Source organism: Medicago truncatula, chromosome 6 (assembly GCF_003473485.1).
Source record: "Medicago truncatula cultivar Jemalong A17 chromosome 6, MtrunA17r5.0-ANR, whole genome shotgun sequence".
NCBI lineage: Eukaryota > Viridiplantae > Streptophyta > Magnoliopsida > Fabales > Fabaceae > Medicago > Medicago truncatula.
In genome coordinates this window covers 32,409,487-32,427,026 of record NC_053047.1, presented here as the reverse complement: position 1 = coordinate 32,427,026, position 17,540 = coordinate 32,409,487, and the positions used below count along the sequence as shown (strand labels likewise).

The 17,540-nt window shown below is 32.4% G+C and overlaps 1 protein-coding gene across 1 annotated transcript; it reads right to left on the bottom strand.

Moving 5' to 3' along the window:
- Positions 1-4,477: 4,477 nt before the first annotated feature.
- Positions 4,478-7,567, bottom strand: LOC25496603 (uncharacterized). Its single transcript, XM_013597167.3, has 2 exons — positions 7,259-7,567; positions 4,478-5,188 (listed from the first exon to the last, which is right to left on the bottom strand). The coding sequence occupies exons 1-2, from the start codon at positions 7,424-7,426 to the stop codon at positions 4,658-4,660; spliced, it is 699 nt and encodes a 232-aa protein (XP_013452621.1). The 5' UTR covers positions 7,427-7,567; the 3' UTR covers positions 4,478-4,657.
- Between the last annotated feature and the right edge of the window lie 9,973 nt (positions 7,568-17,540).

Below are 17,540 nucleotides of genomic sequence, written 5' to 3'. Positions count from 1 at the left end.
TGAAATTATGTTGTGAAGTAAGTAAAATCTGGCCAAGAGTTATTTCACCCTGTAATAGATTTTGGTGTCTCCGGAACGACTCATCTTTTAATGGAGTTATGATACACTTCCCAAATAAGTTTTTTTGTTGTTGAAAATTAAACACTAGCCAAATATATAAGTTATAGTTTTCATCATCCTTCTTTAGGATCATATTTTTTATTTTAGATAAGATAATTTTGGAGTTTTTGATTTCTGCAAGGGTTTCCTCTTCCATAGGGTTTGTCTGATTGTATTAATTAATGCATCACCTCAAACAAAAATGTTTCCTCAAGCTCTTTAAAACATTTGTAACATACCATTTTCAAACAATGCAAAAGTAGCCTTCATGGTAGGTTGGTTCTAACGGAAGGAGACACCCTCATACACTGACGTGCACGACTAGTTAATCAAGTTTTGGTCTCTTAGTATGAAATTTTGAGTTCTTTCTTCAAAAATCAATATGATATGTGAATGTGACCAGTTAGGTTTGTTAGAACATGGAATTTGAAATAATAATATCTTCTTTGTGCTTTTTCTTTGACAACAAATGTAAAGCCGAATGATTTTAGAACAAAAACATTTAATGTAGGATATGAATCCATGACTTGCCTCAGAAGTATTGGAAGCCTAAAACTCTATTTTTTTTATAAGCAACAAGATTTAATTGAAATGAGTACAAGGGGTACTCAAACCCACTACAACATAAAAGATCACCGACTAAGACAAACAAAAACTGCCAATGAAAGTAAAAAAATAAAAAAATAAATAGGGTTTTACAATCAGAAAACAAAACCCTTGATTTCATCCCTAAGGGCCTGTTTGTTTGGGCTTATTTTGATAGGATCCAAAGAAGGGGTGGTTTGATAGGATCCGATTTATATATAAAAAGGAGAACTAGAGTCTAGAAAAAAATTCAAACGTGTACTAAAGGATATAAAGATATAACATATATATTTTTTATTTAAGTGGGGGGTGGGTATTAGATTTAATTTTTCATTAGAGGTCCGTAGCATTTGGAGGCCCGACCTGGTTGAGCACCTTGCACACCCTCAAGGCCGAAACTCGAATCTGAACCACCGGGCATCTTTCTTGCATCATGGTTGATGTTGACCTATATAACCATTTGCATGATCACATTCTTGTAGAAAGATAAGGATGCACATTCTTTGATGATGATGAGTATGAAAGATTACCATTGTCAAAATATAGGGCATTCAGTGGAAATATTTAGGAGATTGAAACCTCATGTATCCCATAAACATAAACATGATAATCAAAGCAAGAAAGTCATGATATATAGGCCTAAAACCCTGAGAATAAGGAAGGAACCAAAGAACAACATGATCAGAATCGAGACAACAAAGAGAAATTCAGAAGTGCTATAGAGATTGTGAACATAGAAGACTTTCAATATGATGCATCTCATGAACTAGGGGTTTTGAATATTGGGGGAGTGATTGTATAGGAATTGAAGAACTAGGGTAGTTTCAAGGAATTCCTGTAATCAAACATTCGAATTCTAGTGGATGTCCTTGGTGGAGGCATTTTGCATCAAGAAGAGTAGACGTAGCCCGAAGCGAAGACGAAAGGGTGAACTACTATAAATCTCGGTGTTCTCTCTCTTCTCTATCCTCTTTAATTTTGATTAATTGTGTATTTGAAGCTTTAAAAATTGAAAGTGTAGAAATTAAGTGTGATCTAGGTTTAATCTTTTAAACTTGATTTTGATTTGTCTTACATTACTATAACACCTACACAATTGTGTTAATTAGTATCATTGATTAATTGTTTTTAGGTTTGGTTTGAGTTGTGCTTGTTTTGTAACTTTTGTGAATTGTGTTAAGATTACTTAGAATCTCTCAATTCAAACTTGATCTTAGTTTGAATATAGTCTTGTTATTTATTATCATGGTTATTAAACCTTGCATAATCCGATAAGTCGTAATTTACCTTTACTAAAAACGCTTTCGCTACAAACTCAATTTAATTTTAATATGCTATTCACCCCCACCTATAGCGCGTATTACATTGCCAACCCACCAACAAGTGGCATCAAGAGCCTGGTCTCTTCGCTAACGGTTTATCATTGGAAGAGTTAATATGGCAAGTACGGAGCCAAAATGGGCGTATAATATAGCACCAATTTTTGACGGCGAAAATTACGACTATTGGAAAGAATTCATGAGCATTCATATCCAATCGGTGGACATGGATGTGTGGAATACCATAACCAACGGGCGGTTTCAACCGCAAATTGTTGCTAATGGTGTCACACAAGACAAACCAAAAGCCGATTGGAGTGACGATGACAAAAAGAAGGTCCAATACCATTTGAAGGGGACAAACCTACTCATATCCTCTCTTAAGGTGAATAAGTATCATTCCGTCTCTCATTGTAAAATCGCTAAGGCTATGTGGGTCGTGTTGGAAACTTTTCAAGAGAGAACTGACGACGTTAAGCAATCTAAAATTAATACTCTCATTCAACAATATGAACTTTTTCGCATGGAGGATGGTGAATCCATCTCCTCTATGGAAATGAGGTTCACTCATATTGTTAACAAGTTACAAAACCTAGGAAAGGACATCTTAAACCAAGATTGCACTAATAAAATCTTGAGATGTATGACTAAGGATTGGCAACCTAAAGTGACGGCTATTAAGGAATTACAAAACTACCTTAATACCCTTAGCATTACCACTCTCTATGGTAAACTCAAGGAGCATGAGCATGAGCATGAGATTTATAAGATTGAAGTCTAGTGAGGAAGACCTTGAGAAAAAAAGAAAAGAAACCAGTTGTTCTAAAAGCCTCCTCGTCTAAACATCGAGATTGTGACTCCAGAAGTGAATCACCTAGTGATGAAGAAATGGGGTAGTTTGTTAGACGCTTTAATCATTACATCCAAAAGAATGGGTTAAAGCATAGTGATTAGAACCTTGGGAACTCTGAGAAGACTCTCCTTCAAGAGGATGAAAAGGGTCCAAATTGCTATGGATGTGGAAAATCCGGTCACCTAAAGAGTGAATGTCCCGAATTGCTTAAAACAAAAGGCAAATCTAACTCATCTGATATGTCAAAAGGGAGAAGAGTTTACATAGCATGGGAAGATGAACAAATTTTACTCTACACGAAGTGACTATAATAACGATGAAGTTGCTAATCTATGGTTCATGTGACAACAAAGACAAAAGAATAAGCTTCTTGAGGTTAGTGATTTGGACTCCGACAATAATCCTTCATATAAAGAATTGCAAAATGTTCTTATAGAAATGCATGGAGATGCTATATGAATGCCTATAAAAAATAGGCTCTCAAAAGAGAACCATTCTCAAGTTAGAGGCTGAAATTTTAAAAATGAAAGAAGATTTTGAACTTTTTAAAAGGAGTATGCATCTCTATAGAACAAGCAATTTGCAATTTCCATAAAAGAGTCACCTAAGTCAATTGTATCAATAACACCTAAGTCTAAACCTAAGGATATTGATACATTTGAAGCATGTCCTAAGTTACAAGAAGAGATCACATCTCTAAAGAGTAAAATAGAACAAGCCTCAAATGTTCCCATGACCTTTGCTATAAAATCTATTAACAACAACTATCATTTTAAAAACTCCTCTAAGATGATTCGCTGCAATTTTCTTGTTGAGGAATAATTGGGTGTTGACTGAGGTTTGACTTTTGGCTGGGGCGCAAATTTTGGCTATTGTGGGGTTCTGTTGCCGCTTCCGACACAGTTTGGGTGAGGGGACAATTCCGACCAAGGGGGCCATAACAACCACAATTTATGTAAATAAGGTGGATGCCTTCATATTGGACCTTATACCAGAGTCCATTGACCCAAATTTTTCCTACAACAAGTACAATGAAGTCTACTTCGACATAGACTTTAGAAAATCTACCTCTTTCAATTTTCAAAGTATTGGTGTCTACTTTAATTGGTCTTCCTATTGCTGAAGCCATTGCCAACATGAAACTTTCATCATAATAAACTAAGTTCAGACTAGGAAAACGTAATGAGGGGTCAACCTTTGCATTAGAGGATGCAAACTAAGGAGACCGGTGAGAAACTGCTAAGTAGTGATAAAAAATCAGCCATGACCCTCAGGTGATAATTTTTTCTTTGGCTACAGTTAGGTCGATTTTCACCATGTAGAATCCGTTATTATTATCCATGATTTCAAATTATTATCCATGATTTCAAATCCTCCTTGCATTTTCCAAACTTTTTGGAGACAATCCTTGATAGTGTTGTAACCAAGAGTTTTCCGCATAAGTTTCACAACAAGAGCATCTTTCCGATTACAATTTGGTAACGCTTGATAGTCAAAATGCTCGTATAAATATAAATCTAAATATAAATATACATAATTATACAATGAAATAGACAATACAAATATTATCTAACATATATACAAACATGTTTTCCTTTAAGAACACACAAAGGGTACAATATATAAGAAATAGGAATTAAACATTTCAATATCACTGTTAAAAAAATAGGATTAACCACTCTAATTAGAAATGGAAAAATTATTAAATTTGTTTTGAATTTCGCTTAACATAAAAGTAAGAATTTCATATTTTTCTTTTCTAAAATTTCTTCTATAACTTAATTTTATTTAGTAATATCTATCAAGGATCATTCCCAATAAACTCCATTTCAACATTCCTAGGGCGGTCCCCACCAACAAAGTCAAGATTGTAAAGTATACAAACCATTAACATTGAAGAGAGGAAAGGTAACAATGGCCCAAATATCCAAAGTTGAAGTGTAATTGCTGTATAGAAAAGCCTAATTCCAACAACATTCAATAACATAGCCTTTCCAAGATGTTGGGTTAAATATTCTGGTGTTACCATAGACTTAACACTTTGTGGAGTTGATATTAACATATTCACTTGATTGATAAATGCTGCAGATAGAGTGTGACAAATAAATGAGAATGATAGCATTGTAAGTACTATGGCAAATTTTAGTACCACAACAAATTCACCATGTGCTCCAAAAACTGATTCTTTGATTGGTTTTTTAACACTATAAGTGCTACTTATAATTGCTCCTAAACCAGCACATAGGAGAATGGATGTTGTTGACATTAGGGTTGTTCCCATTATTAAGTTACGTAGACTTTGGACTGCAACCAAGTTTTTGTTGTCAATATCCTGCATATATTTACAAGTAAATTATTATTTTTATTTTTTGATGATAAAAAATGAATTATTAATGGAAATATAATGAGATTGTAAAGTATACAATTATAAAATAACTAATCTTTCTCTCGTGATAAAACTATGGACTGCTTATTGTCTCATTAAATATATTTTTCTCTTAGAAATAAATAGTTAGCTAGGTGTTTTTTTACGAAAAGATATATAGTTAAATTAACCTTCAACTTTAAAAATTATAAATAACTTATAATAACAAAATATTTCTAAAAAAACACTTAAATAATCGAAGGGACACGAAAAGCATAGTAAGGTATTTCGTAAAAGCAATCTTACTTATGGCTCTAGTTTGATATTTGAAGTATCATTCGTATCATCCTTAAAAAAAAAAATCATTTTAACAGTATAGTTTACTCAAAGCATTAATGTAATGTATTGGTAACCAAAAAAAAGCATTAATGTATTTGTTTGGTGGCTAATTAAGCTCATATGATAATATCCATATAACTTTTTTTTTGAGCAAATTATCCATATAACTTATTGATTCAATCTTTGAAGTGTTACATTTTGCTCAATTAATAAAAAACAAAGAGTCGCATATTTAAATTGATAAATTACCTTTTCAATAGATTTTTGTTGTATAATGTCTTTCTTTAACAGTAAAACGTTGTTAGTTTTTTAGGGCATAGCAGAATGTTGTATGTATATACATTTAGGATTTAGGAAAAAGAAAACACATCTAAATCCTAAATGTTAATCTTTTTTTAATCCGTAAAAATATTGTTATTTAGAAGTTTTTTTGTTGTGTAAAGTAGGTATTCTGCATGCGCGCAACTCCAAAGACTAATCTCTCAAGTCTTATGGAACTCAAATGGGTGGCAAACTCTCCTTAAGAATTTTAATGCTGCTACATGTCGAAGCATGAATTCAAACACAGAACCCTGATCAAACTAGAAGAATCATGTGTCATCTCATTTAAACGTTGTCGAGTTGTTATTTAGAAGTTTGAGATATCCCCTATCTAGCTTCTCACATCATCCATTATAAAATATCCACTTTTAAGTACTTAAGCGAATCTCACATTTACAAATTATTCATTTATAACTTTTTAATAATCGTATATACTAAACATTCAATCTAACACCAATGAAAAAAGTTTTAAATGATTTCGACCAATATTTTTTTTATCTTATATCAATAATTCTATAACACCAATGAAAAAAGTTTTAAATAATTTCCACCAATAATTTTTTTTTCAACTTAAGTGGGGTTCTTACGTGGGACATAAAGCCAAATATAACTCATTTGGGGGGGTTAGATGTGGACCAGCTGGATATCAATAAAATATTTTTATATATTCTCCAATTTTTATTATTGTAGAATGATTTTTTAATTTAAAATGATGAGTCCACTCTTGGACCATTTTTCAGAGCTTCATGTTAGACAAAGCTCAGGCATTTTTATTTTTTCAACTTAAGCATTCACATCCTAACACTTAGACTATTTTTCAGAGATAGAACCTTGCACCTTGTCTTTAAAACTTTTGAGATGGATCTTTGCTCACCAATTGACCTATTTGGTACAACCATTTATATAATTTACTAGTATATTGTTTTTTCCTAATTTACCCTTTAGGATAGGAGATTCGTTTATCTTCCTCAATATTTATTCATTACTTACTTACTGGTTTTTATTACTCAACTTACTTATATATTTTTTAGGGGACTCAACTTGCTTATTGGTTAGTACCAAAAAGATATAAAATAATTAGAAATATTGATGTAAACAAATAATGAAGGTAGTTGCAACTTGCAACTAAACTTTAAAAGAACCTAAAAAATTTATTTCGATAACCCAAAAATTTTATTTTATAGGCAATCCATCATCATATCATTACGCATAACTAAAGTCTCATTCAACAACCCAAAAAATTGCAACATCAATTTGAATAAACACATGTAAATTAAGTCCCCTACAAACATCATTTATAATAATTTCCTCTTATAAAAATTTTCATTTGCAGTTCAAAAATAAAATAAAATTTAAAGCTATAGTTTTGTGTGTTACCTTCATCATGGTAGGAACCCAAAATCTTCGACCATCTGCATCTCTTCCAAAAGTTGTAGTGTATGGCTGTGATCGAGTCATATGCCATAACCAATAATGATAGAAAACAAGAATGAGAAACCCGCATGGTACAAGTAGCATATCCATATAATATTTTTGCCACTCCATATTCTTTCTTGTATGAATCGAATACGATAATCGAGGTTTATAACACTCACATACGCATCAACCACTTGTGCTAGATCTTGATTGCGTAATTACTATTACTATTAATTTCCTATTAGCTGAATACACACCCACAATTATATGTTTGTGTACATCTATATATAACATATTTTTTGGTTACTGGCTACTTTGAAAACCCAATGGTTTATTTTTAACATTTATCTTCTTCTATTCATGAAAGGAACGAGACGAAAACATAAACGAATAATAGATTTTCTTTATTTTATTTTTTTCCTTTAAAAACTTTAGATATATGCAAAAAGACATGTTTGGTGTTTACCGGAATTAAACATTTAATAACTCGAGCGCTTAGATGAGATGATACGAGTATCTTTTAAATTAACTAAAGTCCTCAGCTCGAATGCAGCCTTAGACATGCAGCATAGTTAAAATTCTTAGGGAGAGTTGTCGTCTTTTTGTGTCTCACATGACTCGAGAGATTAGTCTTCGTAGTTGCACGCAGAGGACAACCGGTCTAAAAAAAAATTAACATTGAATAACATTGTGATTTAATTAAACCTCCCCAAATAAGTTTATGCTTACAACTAGAATTATAATTATTTATCGATGGGACAATAAAAAATTATTAGTTTATGTTTTAAAATTTACATTTTGTTTATTTCTAGTTTATAAATAACAATACACTACTACTCTTTCACTAATTTAATAAGTATTCTTTTATTAAATCAATTTTAGATCATTTTATTAAAATGGTACAGTGAAAAACACTTATGATTTAAAAGAAACAAATAACAGGACAACGTTTTATTAAAACTAGTTACAAACCCGTGCTTCGCACGGGTTGAATAACGTATTTTTTAAAAATTTAATTCCGAAGGAGAAATCTTATAAATTACGGAAAATTGTTGTCCTTTATCATTGTGAAAATCAAAACTGCGTAAACTAAAATTTTACAACACAGAGCCTAAAACACTACATAAAAAATAATATAACAACTATTGTAATCTCTTATTCCTTAAAGTTAACCCGAACGCAAAATTTTGCCCTAGATTTAACCTAACTTCTTTACTTAATTTTACAGTATTAACCCTATTTAATTTAATCAAAATGTTAACGTTAATTGTTAGGGAAATCAAAATAAACAAATCGCTCCTAATTTATCTCCTTAATTTTACTAAAAAAAATTATATTAACCCTAGATTTAATTTATGCAAAATATTATCTCTTATTTTTAAATGTTAACCCGTGACGCAATATTTAACCCTAGATTTAACCTAATTTTTTCATGTGACTTTACTATATTAACCCTAGATTAGGGATGGCAATGGGTACCCAATGGATAGGGTACTATAGTATCCATCCCCATACCCTCATTTGTAAAAAATGTCCGTACCCGAACCCGTACCCTCGTGGGCAACAAATTTAATGCCCTTCCCCATACCCTATGGGCACTTAAGTGCTCATACCCCCACCCATTACCCGCACTTTCTCTATGAAAAGACAATAAAAAACATCACAATTGAAATAAAACTATGATCCAAAATTATTTAAATCAACTAATAAAATAATACGAATTGTAGTATTTAGCCAAATAAAAAAACATCCAAAATATCCCTCAAAAATTAAAATAAAAACATTCAAATAATCGTAGTATTTAGGTTTAAACTTAAATAGCTTAGATTTTAGGTTTAGGTTTAGACTTAAATAGCTAAATAAATTAAATAATTGTACACCAAAAATAAATAAAGTATTTATTATATTATATAAATATGTACATGCGGGTTGCGGGGCTGGGTAGTATAGTACCCTTACCCGTGTCCATACCCATTAAAATTTGCGGGTAATTACCCTACCCGTGCCCATATCCATGAAAGCGGGGTTTTACCCTACCCATTGTGGGTATTTTTTGCGGGTATCCATCGAGTCTGGGTCCAATTGCCATCCCTACCCTAGATTTAATTTATGCAAAATGTCATCTCTTATTTCTGAATGTTAATCTTTGATGCAATATTAACCTTAGATTTAACATATTTTTTCGCGTGACTTTACTATATTAACCTTAGATTTAATTTATGCAAAATGTCATCTCTAATTTTAACCTAATTTTTCCCTCCACACTTTTGCATTTAATGTTTATCTAAAGTAAAATAAAATGATGTTCCCAATTATATGTTGTTTTTTTGGAAAGGAATAACCGTTAACCCGTCTCGCTATACTTAACCTAATCTCTTACTTATAAATGTTAATCCCTCTTGCTATACTTAACCTATTTTATTTCTTAAAGTTAACCCGAACTCAAAATTTTGTCCTAGATTTAACCTAACTTCTTTGCTTAATTTTACTGTATTAACCCTATTTAATTAATCCTGTTTAATTTAAATAAAATGTTAACGTTAATTGTTAGGGAAATCAAAATAAACAAATCGCTCCTAATTTTTCTCTTTAAATTTACTAAACAAATTATATTAACCTTAGATTTAATTTATGCAAAATGACATCTCTTATTTCTAAATGTTAACCCGAGACGCAATATTAACCCTAGATTTAACCTAATTTTTTCGTGTGACTTTACTAAATTAACCCTAGATTTAATTTATGCAAAATGTCATCTCTTATTTCTAAATGTTAACCCGTGACGCAATATTAACCCTAGATTTAACGTATTTTTTCGCGTGACTTTACTATATTAACCCTAGATTTAATTTATGCAAAATGTCAGCTCTAATTTTAACCTAATTTTTCCCTCCAGACTTTTACATTTAATGTTTATCTAAGGTAAAATAATAACCTTAGATAATCACGGCATAAAAAAAATTCTTCGAAAGAAAAGATGTTAAAACAACGGAACATTGTGATTCATCAGAAAATATGTATGAGCTGATTTAGAGATCATATAATCAGTTTATGAGATTAGGAATTGACATAATTTTTAGAATGAAAACAATTGAAACTAATGAGAGTGATTGTTTTGCGCTTTCCTTTTAGAATTGTTCTTGACACCTCGTTTGGGAAATGCTAAACAGGGAAATAACAACAATATTAGTCTAATGCATATTAACATGGATAAGACGTATGCGAATATAGTTACATATAATTTATAAAATAAAGGTAGCATAACTGATTTTAAGCTAAAGAAAATGTATCATGACTTTTAATTTATCTTCCTAAAAAGGCTAGATAAATGCATTCATGTGCATTATATGAACCCCGTTGACCAATTAACATTGTTGAAACAGATGGAAATTAAGCATCGCTCCCGCATGTGCATCTATAGCTAGCACCATTTGACAATGATGTCTTCGAACATTTGGTGAAACTCTCGTAATATTATCCAAATTGGTTAAGATTGAATTTAGTTGCTTTCCAATTGGTGATGCAATATGTATCCTAACACAAATATGCACATGAAATAAAGAATAATGCAATATGTATTTTTAATTTGTGCGTAAAAAATTCAAAGAATGTTTGTACATAAAAAAAAAAAGCAGACCTTGACTAAGTTTATAAATTCAACAATTGGCCTTACTTGAGACAGATTGAAAAAATCGATGTACGAAGTACATCGATAAGAAGTCGAACTCTGACTTAAGTTCTGACTGATGCTTTGACTCTAAGCTTGAGAAGTGTTAAGGTCACGACAACAATTCAAGAAACATGGTAAAAAAAATCAAATTAGATTGTGAAATAATAATTTACTCTAACACTGTATTGTGAAATCATAATGCAAACTTACTAAGTCTTAAACTTCTCAACAACCGGATAATGTAGGTTGATGAGCAGCCTCGAACCTGACAAATTGTTACATATATTTGGGTTGCCATTGACTACAAAATGGAAGCAAAGAACTCGAGGTAAATAGATGGTAAATGATAAAGCTACGAAATATTTTTCCCATAGTGTTACATCAACTATATTCTCACTGCATAAGGAAATACATCTTTCAGGTCATTATCAAACTTATACAAAATCCTATCATCTTATGCTGACAAATAAGAAAATAATACCTTTTATCTTTCAACACAATATTCGTACACAATTTCTTTCTAGTCCCAATTGGAATTATCTTGACAATCTCATGAAGAAGCCCGATGATTTCTTAAAAAAATTACTTTTATAAATGCTGGAATTTATACTATATGATATTATATTTGTTGGTGTCATGGAAACCTATATGTTTAGTTTTTTTGAATAAGAAAAAGATATTGAAATATAATATTAAAAAATAAAGAAAAAGTTCCAAGCGTGAGTTGAAAAGAGGTGTTTGTGAAATAAATTGTGGAGAAGTAGTTTTTTAAAGTAACATTCAACAACTTCTAGTCAAAGCTCATTCCGTTCAATTTTATGCGTTCAAAAAATGTTCTTTTTTTAGTAAGTACTTAATTGATATTGTGTTTGCCCTAAATTCTCCTTAAAAATGTAGAGAAGTTTGAAAAAAGTCGGGTCAAACGATACCTTAATCTCCCACAACGGCAATGTAGAAGCAACTGAATTTGGGAGAAAAAATTGAAAAATAGTTAAAAATATAAAAATTGGAAAATTGGAAAATAATTAAAAGTTATTAAAAATATTAAAATTAGAAAATAATTAAAAAAAATTGGTTAGGGGCAAAAATGGAAATTCATAGGCAACCTTCAAAAAAAAAAACTCAGCCAATAATTAATTTACCAAATTGCCCCTAATAGGGGCAAAATGGTAAATTCAAAGGATATTTCTTTTAATATAAGTATATAGATTTACTAAATAGAGTAATATCTACTTTTAGATCATGCTTATAGTAGACACTGCCCTTTATTTATCATTTCATTAGGGGTGCAAATTATTAACGGCAGTAGATTTGTTCTTTTCAATTTTATATTTCAATACTTATTGTTCTGGCTTTTGATTTATAACTCCTATGCTTTCTTTCTTTTTGTGGTGCAAATGAAGGAATTTTATCAGAGATAATCCAAAATCATAAATACAATATTATGACATAGTATAGAATACGGTAAACATGTACTTTGATCTGTATGACATTGAGTGAAGCTGTCAGAGATACCATGAACGGAGTAGGGTTGAGAGAGTTTTATCTCCCTTAATTTCTGATATCTTTAAAATAAGAGTGTAGAATGAAAAGTTATATGACCTAATGGAATAGTCAATTTATATAAGCACCAGCAGAGAGAAGAACCTCTTAGCTGACTTACTTTGAGAACCGGCTCAATCTATTGCGGCTTGTTTCTAATTACAACCCATTAATAACTATCATATTATTCATTGCAATATATAATTAGAATTAATAGTTGATATAATAATTTATTATTTTGATTCTTAATTAAGGTTAATCCATAAAATTCAACAATTCTCCCACTTGGATAACCTTAATCATTGAAGTATCAACTATTTATAAAAGCACTTGTTATTATAACAGTATAAACTTAACAGTTGTAGCCTAAGAGATAACTTTTATTCATTCAATAATATTGCAGAGAGTTTTCTTAATTTCTGGTTGATTCTGGAACCCTATTTTTATAAGTTTGTCGCTTGCAAGCCTGTTCTTTTTCTATATAAGTCTAGCGTTGCTGGTCGACGCTTCTGACTGTGTTAGTTGGTATCAGAGCATGTTTCTCTTGTTCTTTTCCTAACGTGATCAGCCATGGGCGATCAACCGATGACGAAAATCACAGCTTTAACTGCGACAATCAAAGTTCTGTCCGATCAGATGGCAGCGTTAACAACTAAGGTTGACGACATCAACAACAACAACAACAACGCCAACTACCTCAACATCATCAACAACAACAACAAAAACAATCTGAATAGGGGAGGAGGATCAATTCCGGTTATTAGGGTTCATTATAACAACCATACTATTGTTACGTACCGAAAATCAGAATATACCCATGAATCTGATTTGGAATACTATGAGCGTAGATATTACAACATGTTGAAGGATGATTACTACAAGTTTAAAATCTCCGATAAATGTAGAATTATGTTTAGAATACTATGGAAAAATGGATTTTACTTTTATATAACATATCATAGTTGCACAATATAAGAGAAGAAAAAAAAAATTATATGCGTAAGAATAAGTCACAAGAGGTTGAAAATTAAATTACGAATCACCTCATAGAATGTGACATTCATCCTTGTACTTAGAGTCAATGACTTTTGATGACTTAACAAGAATATTTTTTATTTATTAATATCGACGTCTTAAAATATTCATGAATAAAGAATAAGTCATTGTAACAAAATATATGTATCCAGTTGTAAGGATGATAATTGTTTTAAAACTGCCTCAATTCTTAATAAGTTGTTTTGGTAATATTTAATGGATAAACAACAAAGAGGCGTACAAATTTTAATTCATAATTATAATTTTAGAATAAAAAATGCAACAATGTATAATTCAAACAATGAGATTTTTTTATAAGTTACCTGACAATGTTGAATGATTAATAAAGTTTGTGGTGAACCAACTTCGGTTGGTTTGGATAATGCGGTTAATAAGCTCTCTATAGAATTGATCCTCTTACCTCTCTCTAAAAACTCAGCCACCCTCAACCTTTTCTTTTCTCTTCTCCCAAGTCCAAATCGATTTATACACGATGTAGGTGGTACGACCAGTAACGCCCTATTTAATTATTAGATTATTTTATTGAGTTTAGAGTCTAATTATATGATTTATGTGATTAAAATGATTATGTGGTGTGTTGTTATTTTATTAAGTGGTGTTATTTTATTATTTAATAGAATAAGATTTGAAAATAAAATAAGATTAAGTTGTGAGGCCTGTTTTAGAATTTAAAAGAGTTTAGTGGAATAAGATAAAGAGGGTTGAGGGAATAAATAGGAGAAAACCTAAGTCAAAAAAGTTTTCACGTGAAACAAAACGTTTTGGAGAAAAAGGGAGAAAACAAGAGAAGAGAAGAACCGGAGCAATCGTAGAGCTTCGTTCATCTAAATTAAGGTAAGGGTGAGACTAACTCTCAATAATCATAGTGTTTGTGAATTCTGAAATTGATTTAACATGTGGTTGTTTATGAATTTGGGAATTAGGGTTAAAATGTAGAATTGAATTGTGGAAAGAAGTAGATAATCTGATGGATTAGGGTGATAAAGGATGTTTAGATTGTAGGTTAATTACAGACTAAGTTTCCAATCAATATTGGGGTTTGAGTCGATGGAAATTGGGATTTTCGTTTGAAAAGTCGGTGTCTAAACGTTTTGCAAATAAGAGATTATGTGGGGTTTGGGAAATCGATTTTTGGGTGGTTGAAACTTGAATATTTTTGTAGATTATGATAGGGCTAAGTGTCAGGAGCGTGTAGGCAAAAACGGCATCGAAAACGGGTTAACGGTTTGATTGTATTGTGTTTCAGTGAGTCTGAATTAAATGATTAAGTAGTTGTTAATTTGAGTTACATATATTTATGTGGAAAAGGTATGATATTGAAGATAATGTTGTTATACCATTCAAGTTGTTATTATTAATATTGCTATGTTGCAAGTTGCTTATGTTGTTGTCTCTGCTGTTGTTGATTATTAATATCATTAAGTTGACCAAGTTGTGGAGTAAGTCATAATTATTTATGCACAGTTGTTGTTGTCGTTGTCATTGTCTACGTTGTCGTCGATGTTGCTGAGTTGTATGTTGATATACACAAAGTTGAGTCCATTGCATACTCATAAACCGTTGAGGGCTCATGCCCTGGAATGTTAATCATTCAAACTGTTGAGGGCTCATGCCTTGGAATGTTTATCATTGAAATTGTTGGGGCTTATGCCCCGGAATGCGTAGTCATTCAAACGCGTTAAAATGGTACCACATGCATGTGCATTGTCGCATTTGTCGTTGTGTCGTTGCACAGTCGTTGTTGTTGGTTGAGTTGTTTTCGTTATTGTTGGTTGAGTTCGTAGGTGTTGTTAATGTTGATGAAATATGAAGCAAGACTGTTGAATTATCCGTTGTTAATTAGATTGTTAAATACAGTTGATGATTTATATACCTATTATTATTGTTTGTGAATCTCACCCCTTCTGCTTTGAAATGTTGCCCTTCGTATGGGTAACTTGCAGGTGATTGAGGATAGTTGCTGTCGTGAGTGGACCTCCTCTCACGTGTGTCTTAGGTGCTCATATACGTAACAGGATGGGAAATATTGTCGTTGTATTCATCATTCCTTATGTATCATTATGAACCTGTTGGTGTTGGATTAAATCCTTAAAGATAATTATGTTGAGGCCATGTGCCAGATTTATTGAAAGTTGTTTAATGTTGAAAATAATTCCGCGGCGATGAATTGATATGTTTTTACCAAAGTTATTATTTAATAAATAGCATTTTATTCTATTTATGAATTTTTGAAAAGTAGTGTGACATTCCGTTTGTTGATTAACTCTGATTTTATTTATCATTTACGTTGTTGGGTTAACGGGGTGTTACACGACCGGTGGTGCTTACCCTTCTTACGGTCACAACAAATTTTTTCAGTCGGCGTAGTATTTTGCTGCTCCATTACATTCTAGATCTGCCGCCATGCCCTGTTTCTCTGCGCCGCAGTGCTCCATTTTCCGGTGAAGGGGTGTTTTTTTGGTTTATTTTTTGGGTCAGCTCTCGATCTCACGATGTGATCTCCTTTTCGAGGTGTTTTGGCTGGCGGTCGCTGTTTGTTCGGTGCTCCGCCGTGAAGCTCTCCTTGAGCGTCCCCACGTCTCTGTTTGTTTTCTCTATGCAAGATTTGCTGGTGGTTTGCTACTTTTAGATCGCGGTCACTATTCATGTTCGGTAGTTGTGGGTATGCTTGTTGTTGGATTGCTCTCTGTTGGTGTTGCGCCTTGTTCTTGCTCGTGTTGTACAGGCGATGGCTTTTCTATTTTTTATTGTTTTTATGTTTTTTATTTATTTTTCTGATCGGAGACTACTGGTGGTATCAGACGTGGACTGTTTTGTGGTGGTGTGTTTCATAACCCCGAAAGGGTTGTTGGTAACTAACGTGTTGAACACATCCCTCGATATGGGTTCAAATATGCCTGAAATTGGTTGTGTTGGTGGTCTTGTGCTTGATTCTCTGATGTTTAAGGTATGTTGATATCTGCAGGTGTAAAGTCGTCAGGCCTACCTCTGCATCATTGTTGTCTTATTTTTCGTCTCAGTTCTTGTGACTGATCTCAGAGTGTTTTGCTAGAAAGAGCTCCTATGCCTGCTACTTTGTTTAGAGGGTTGCTGGTACGTGGACTTCATACCATGTTGGCGGTAGATCCATTCGCCTAGTTTAAACACTTTTTTATTCTTAAGAATGTTCACTCGACATCTTTTTTTTTTTTTATAATATGGTTTCGCGCCCGTACGCGGCTTCGTTGGGTTGCGTCCGTGTGTGAGTGTTTGTTTTGTTAGGATTGATTAGGGTTGATCGCATGGTTTGTATTATCACGTTGTATCCCCGTTTTGATTGTACCTGGGTCAGGTCTAATGTCCCCCCAGTCTATGTATCATCTTAATTTTATTTATAAAAAAATTTGCCTAAAATAAACTTAGGTTGGTTTGAATGTGTTGGCTTGGAACCTTAAAGTGTATTTATCTTCAATGTCTCAAGTTCGATTCGTTATGGTGCATATTTAGGTGGTTTCTTTAAAATTTAAAAAGTTTGTGGTGTTTATTTTCTTATAGTGATACATTTGCAGACCATTTAGCTATTTTTTTTTTTTTAAATTCAATGATAAAAGTATGTTCTTTAAAAAAAAAAAAGGTTGTCATCTGATCGTACCTGATCAGAAGGTGACTGTCGGTGCTTTGAATGCGGTGGTTTCAGTGGTGGTGAAATGCGCCAAAATGCTTCTTGGAGCAGATGTGGGGTGTCTACCTGCAAGCACTCCGACGCTCAAGTAAGTAGAGGTAGAGGATTGCAGAGGAAGAGAGTGAGGGTTTAGAGGAAGAGATAGATTATACCTTGGGACTGCTGTGAGTCCCCTATTTATAGAGGTAGAGGATTGCAGAGTCGTTGTAATGACACACCTGGCTCTTGCGGTTACGAAATCGTGGGAAGTGTAACCGCCATAGAGTTGATTGCAGGAACGTGCAAAGAGACGATGTGGTTCGTTTGAACCAATC

Excerpts from the sequence above, each read along its gene's own strand:
- LOC25496603 (XM_013597167.3), bottom strand. The coding sequence starts at position 7,426 with ATGGAGTGGCAAAAATATTATATGGATATGCTACTTGTACCATGCGGG. Across the intron at positions 5,189-7,258 it reads GGGTTCCTACCATGATGAAG|GATATTGACAACAAAAACTT; the intron begins GTAACACACAAA and ends AAATATATGCAG.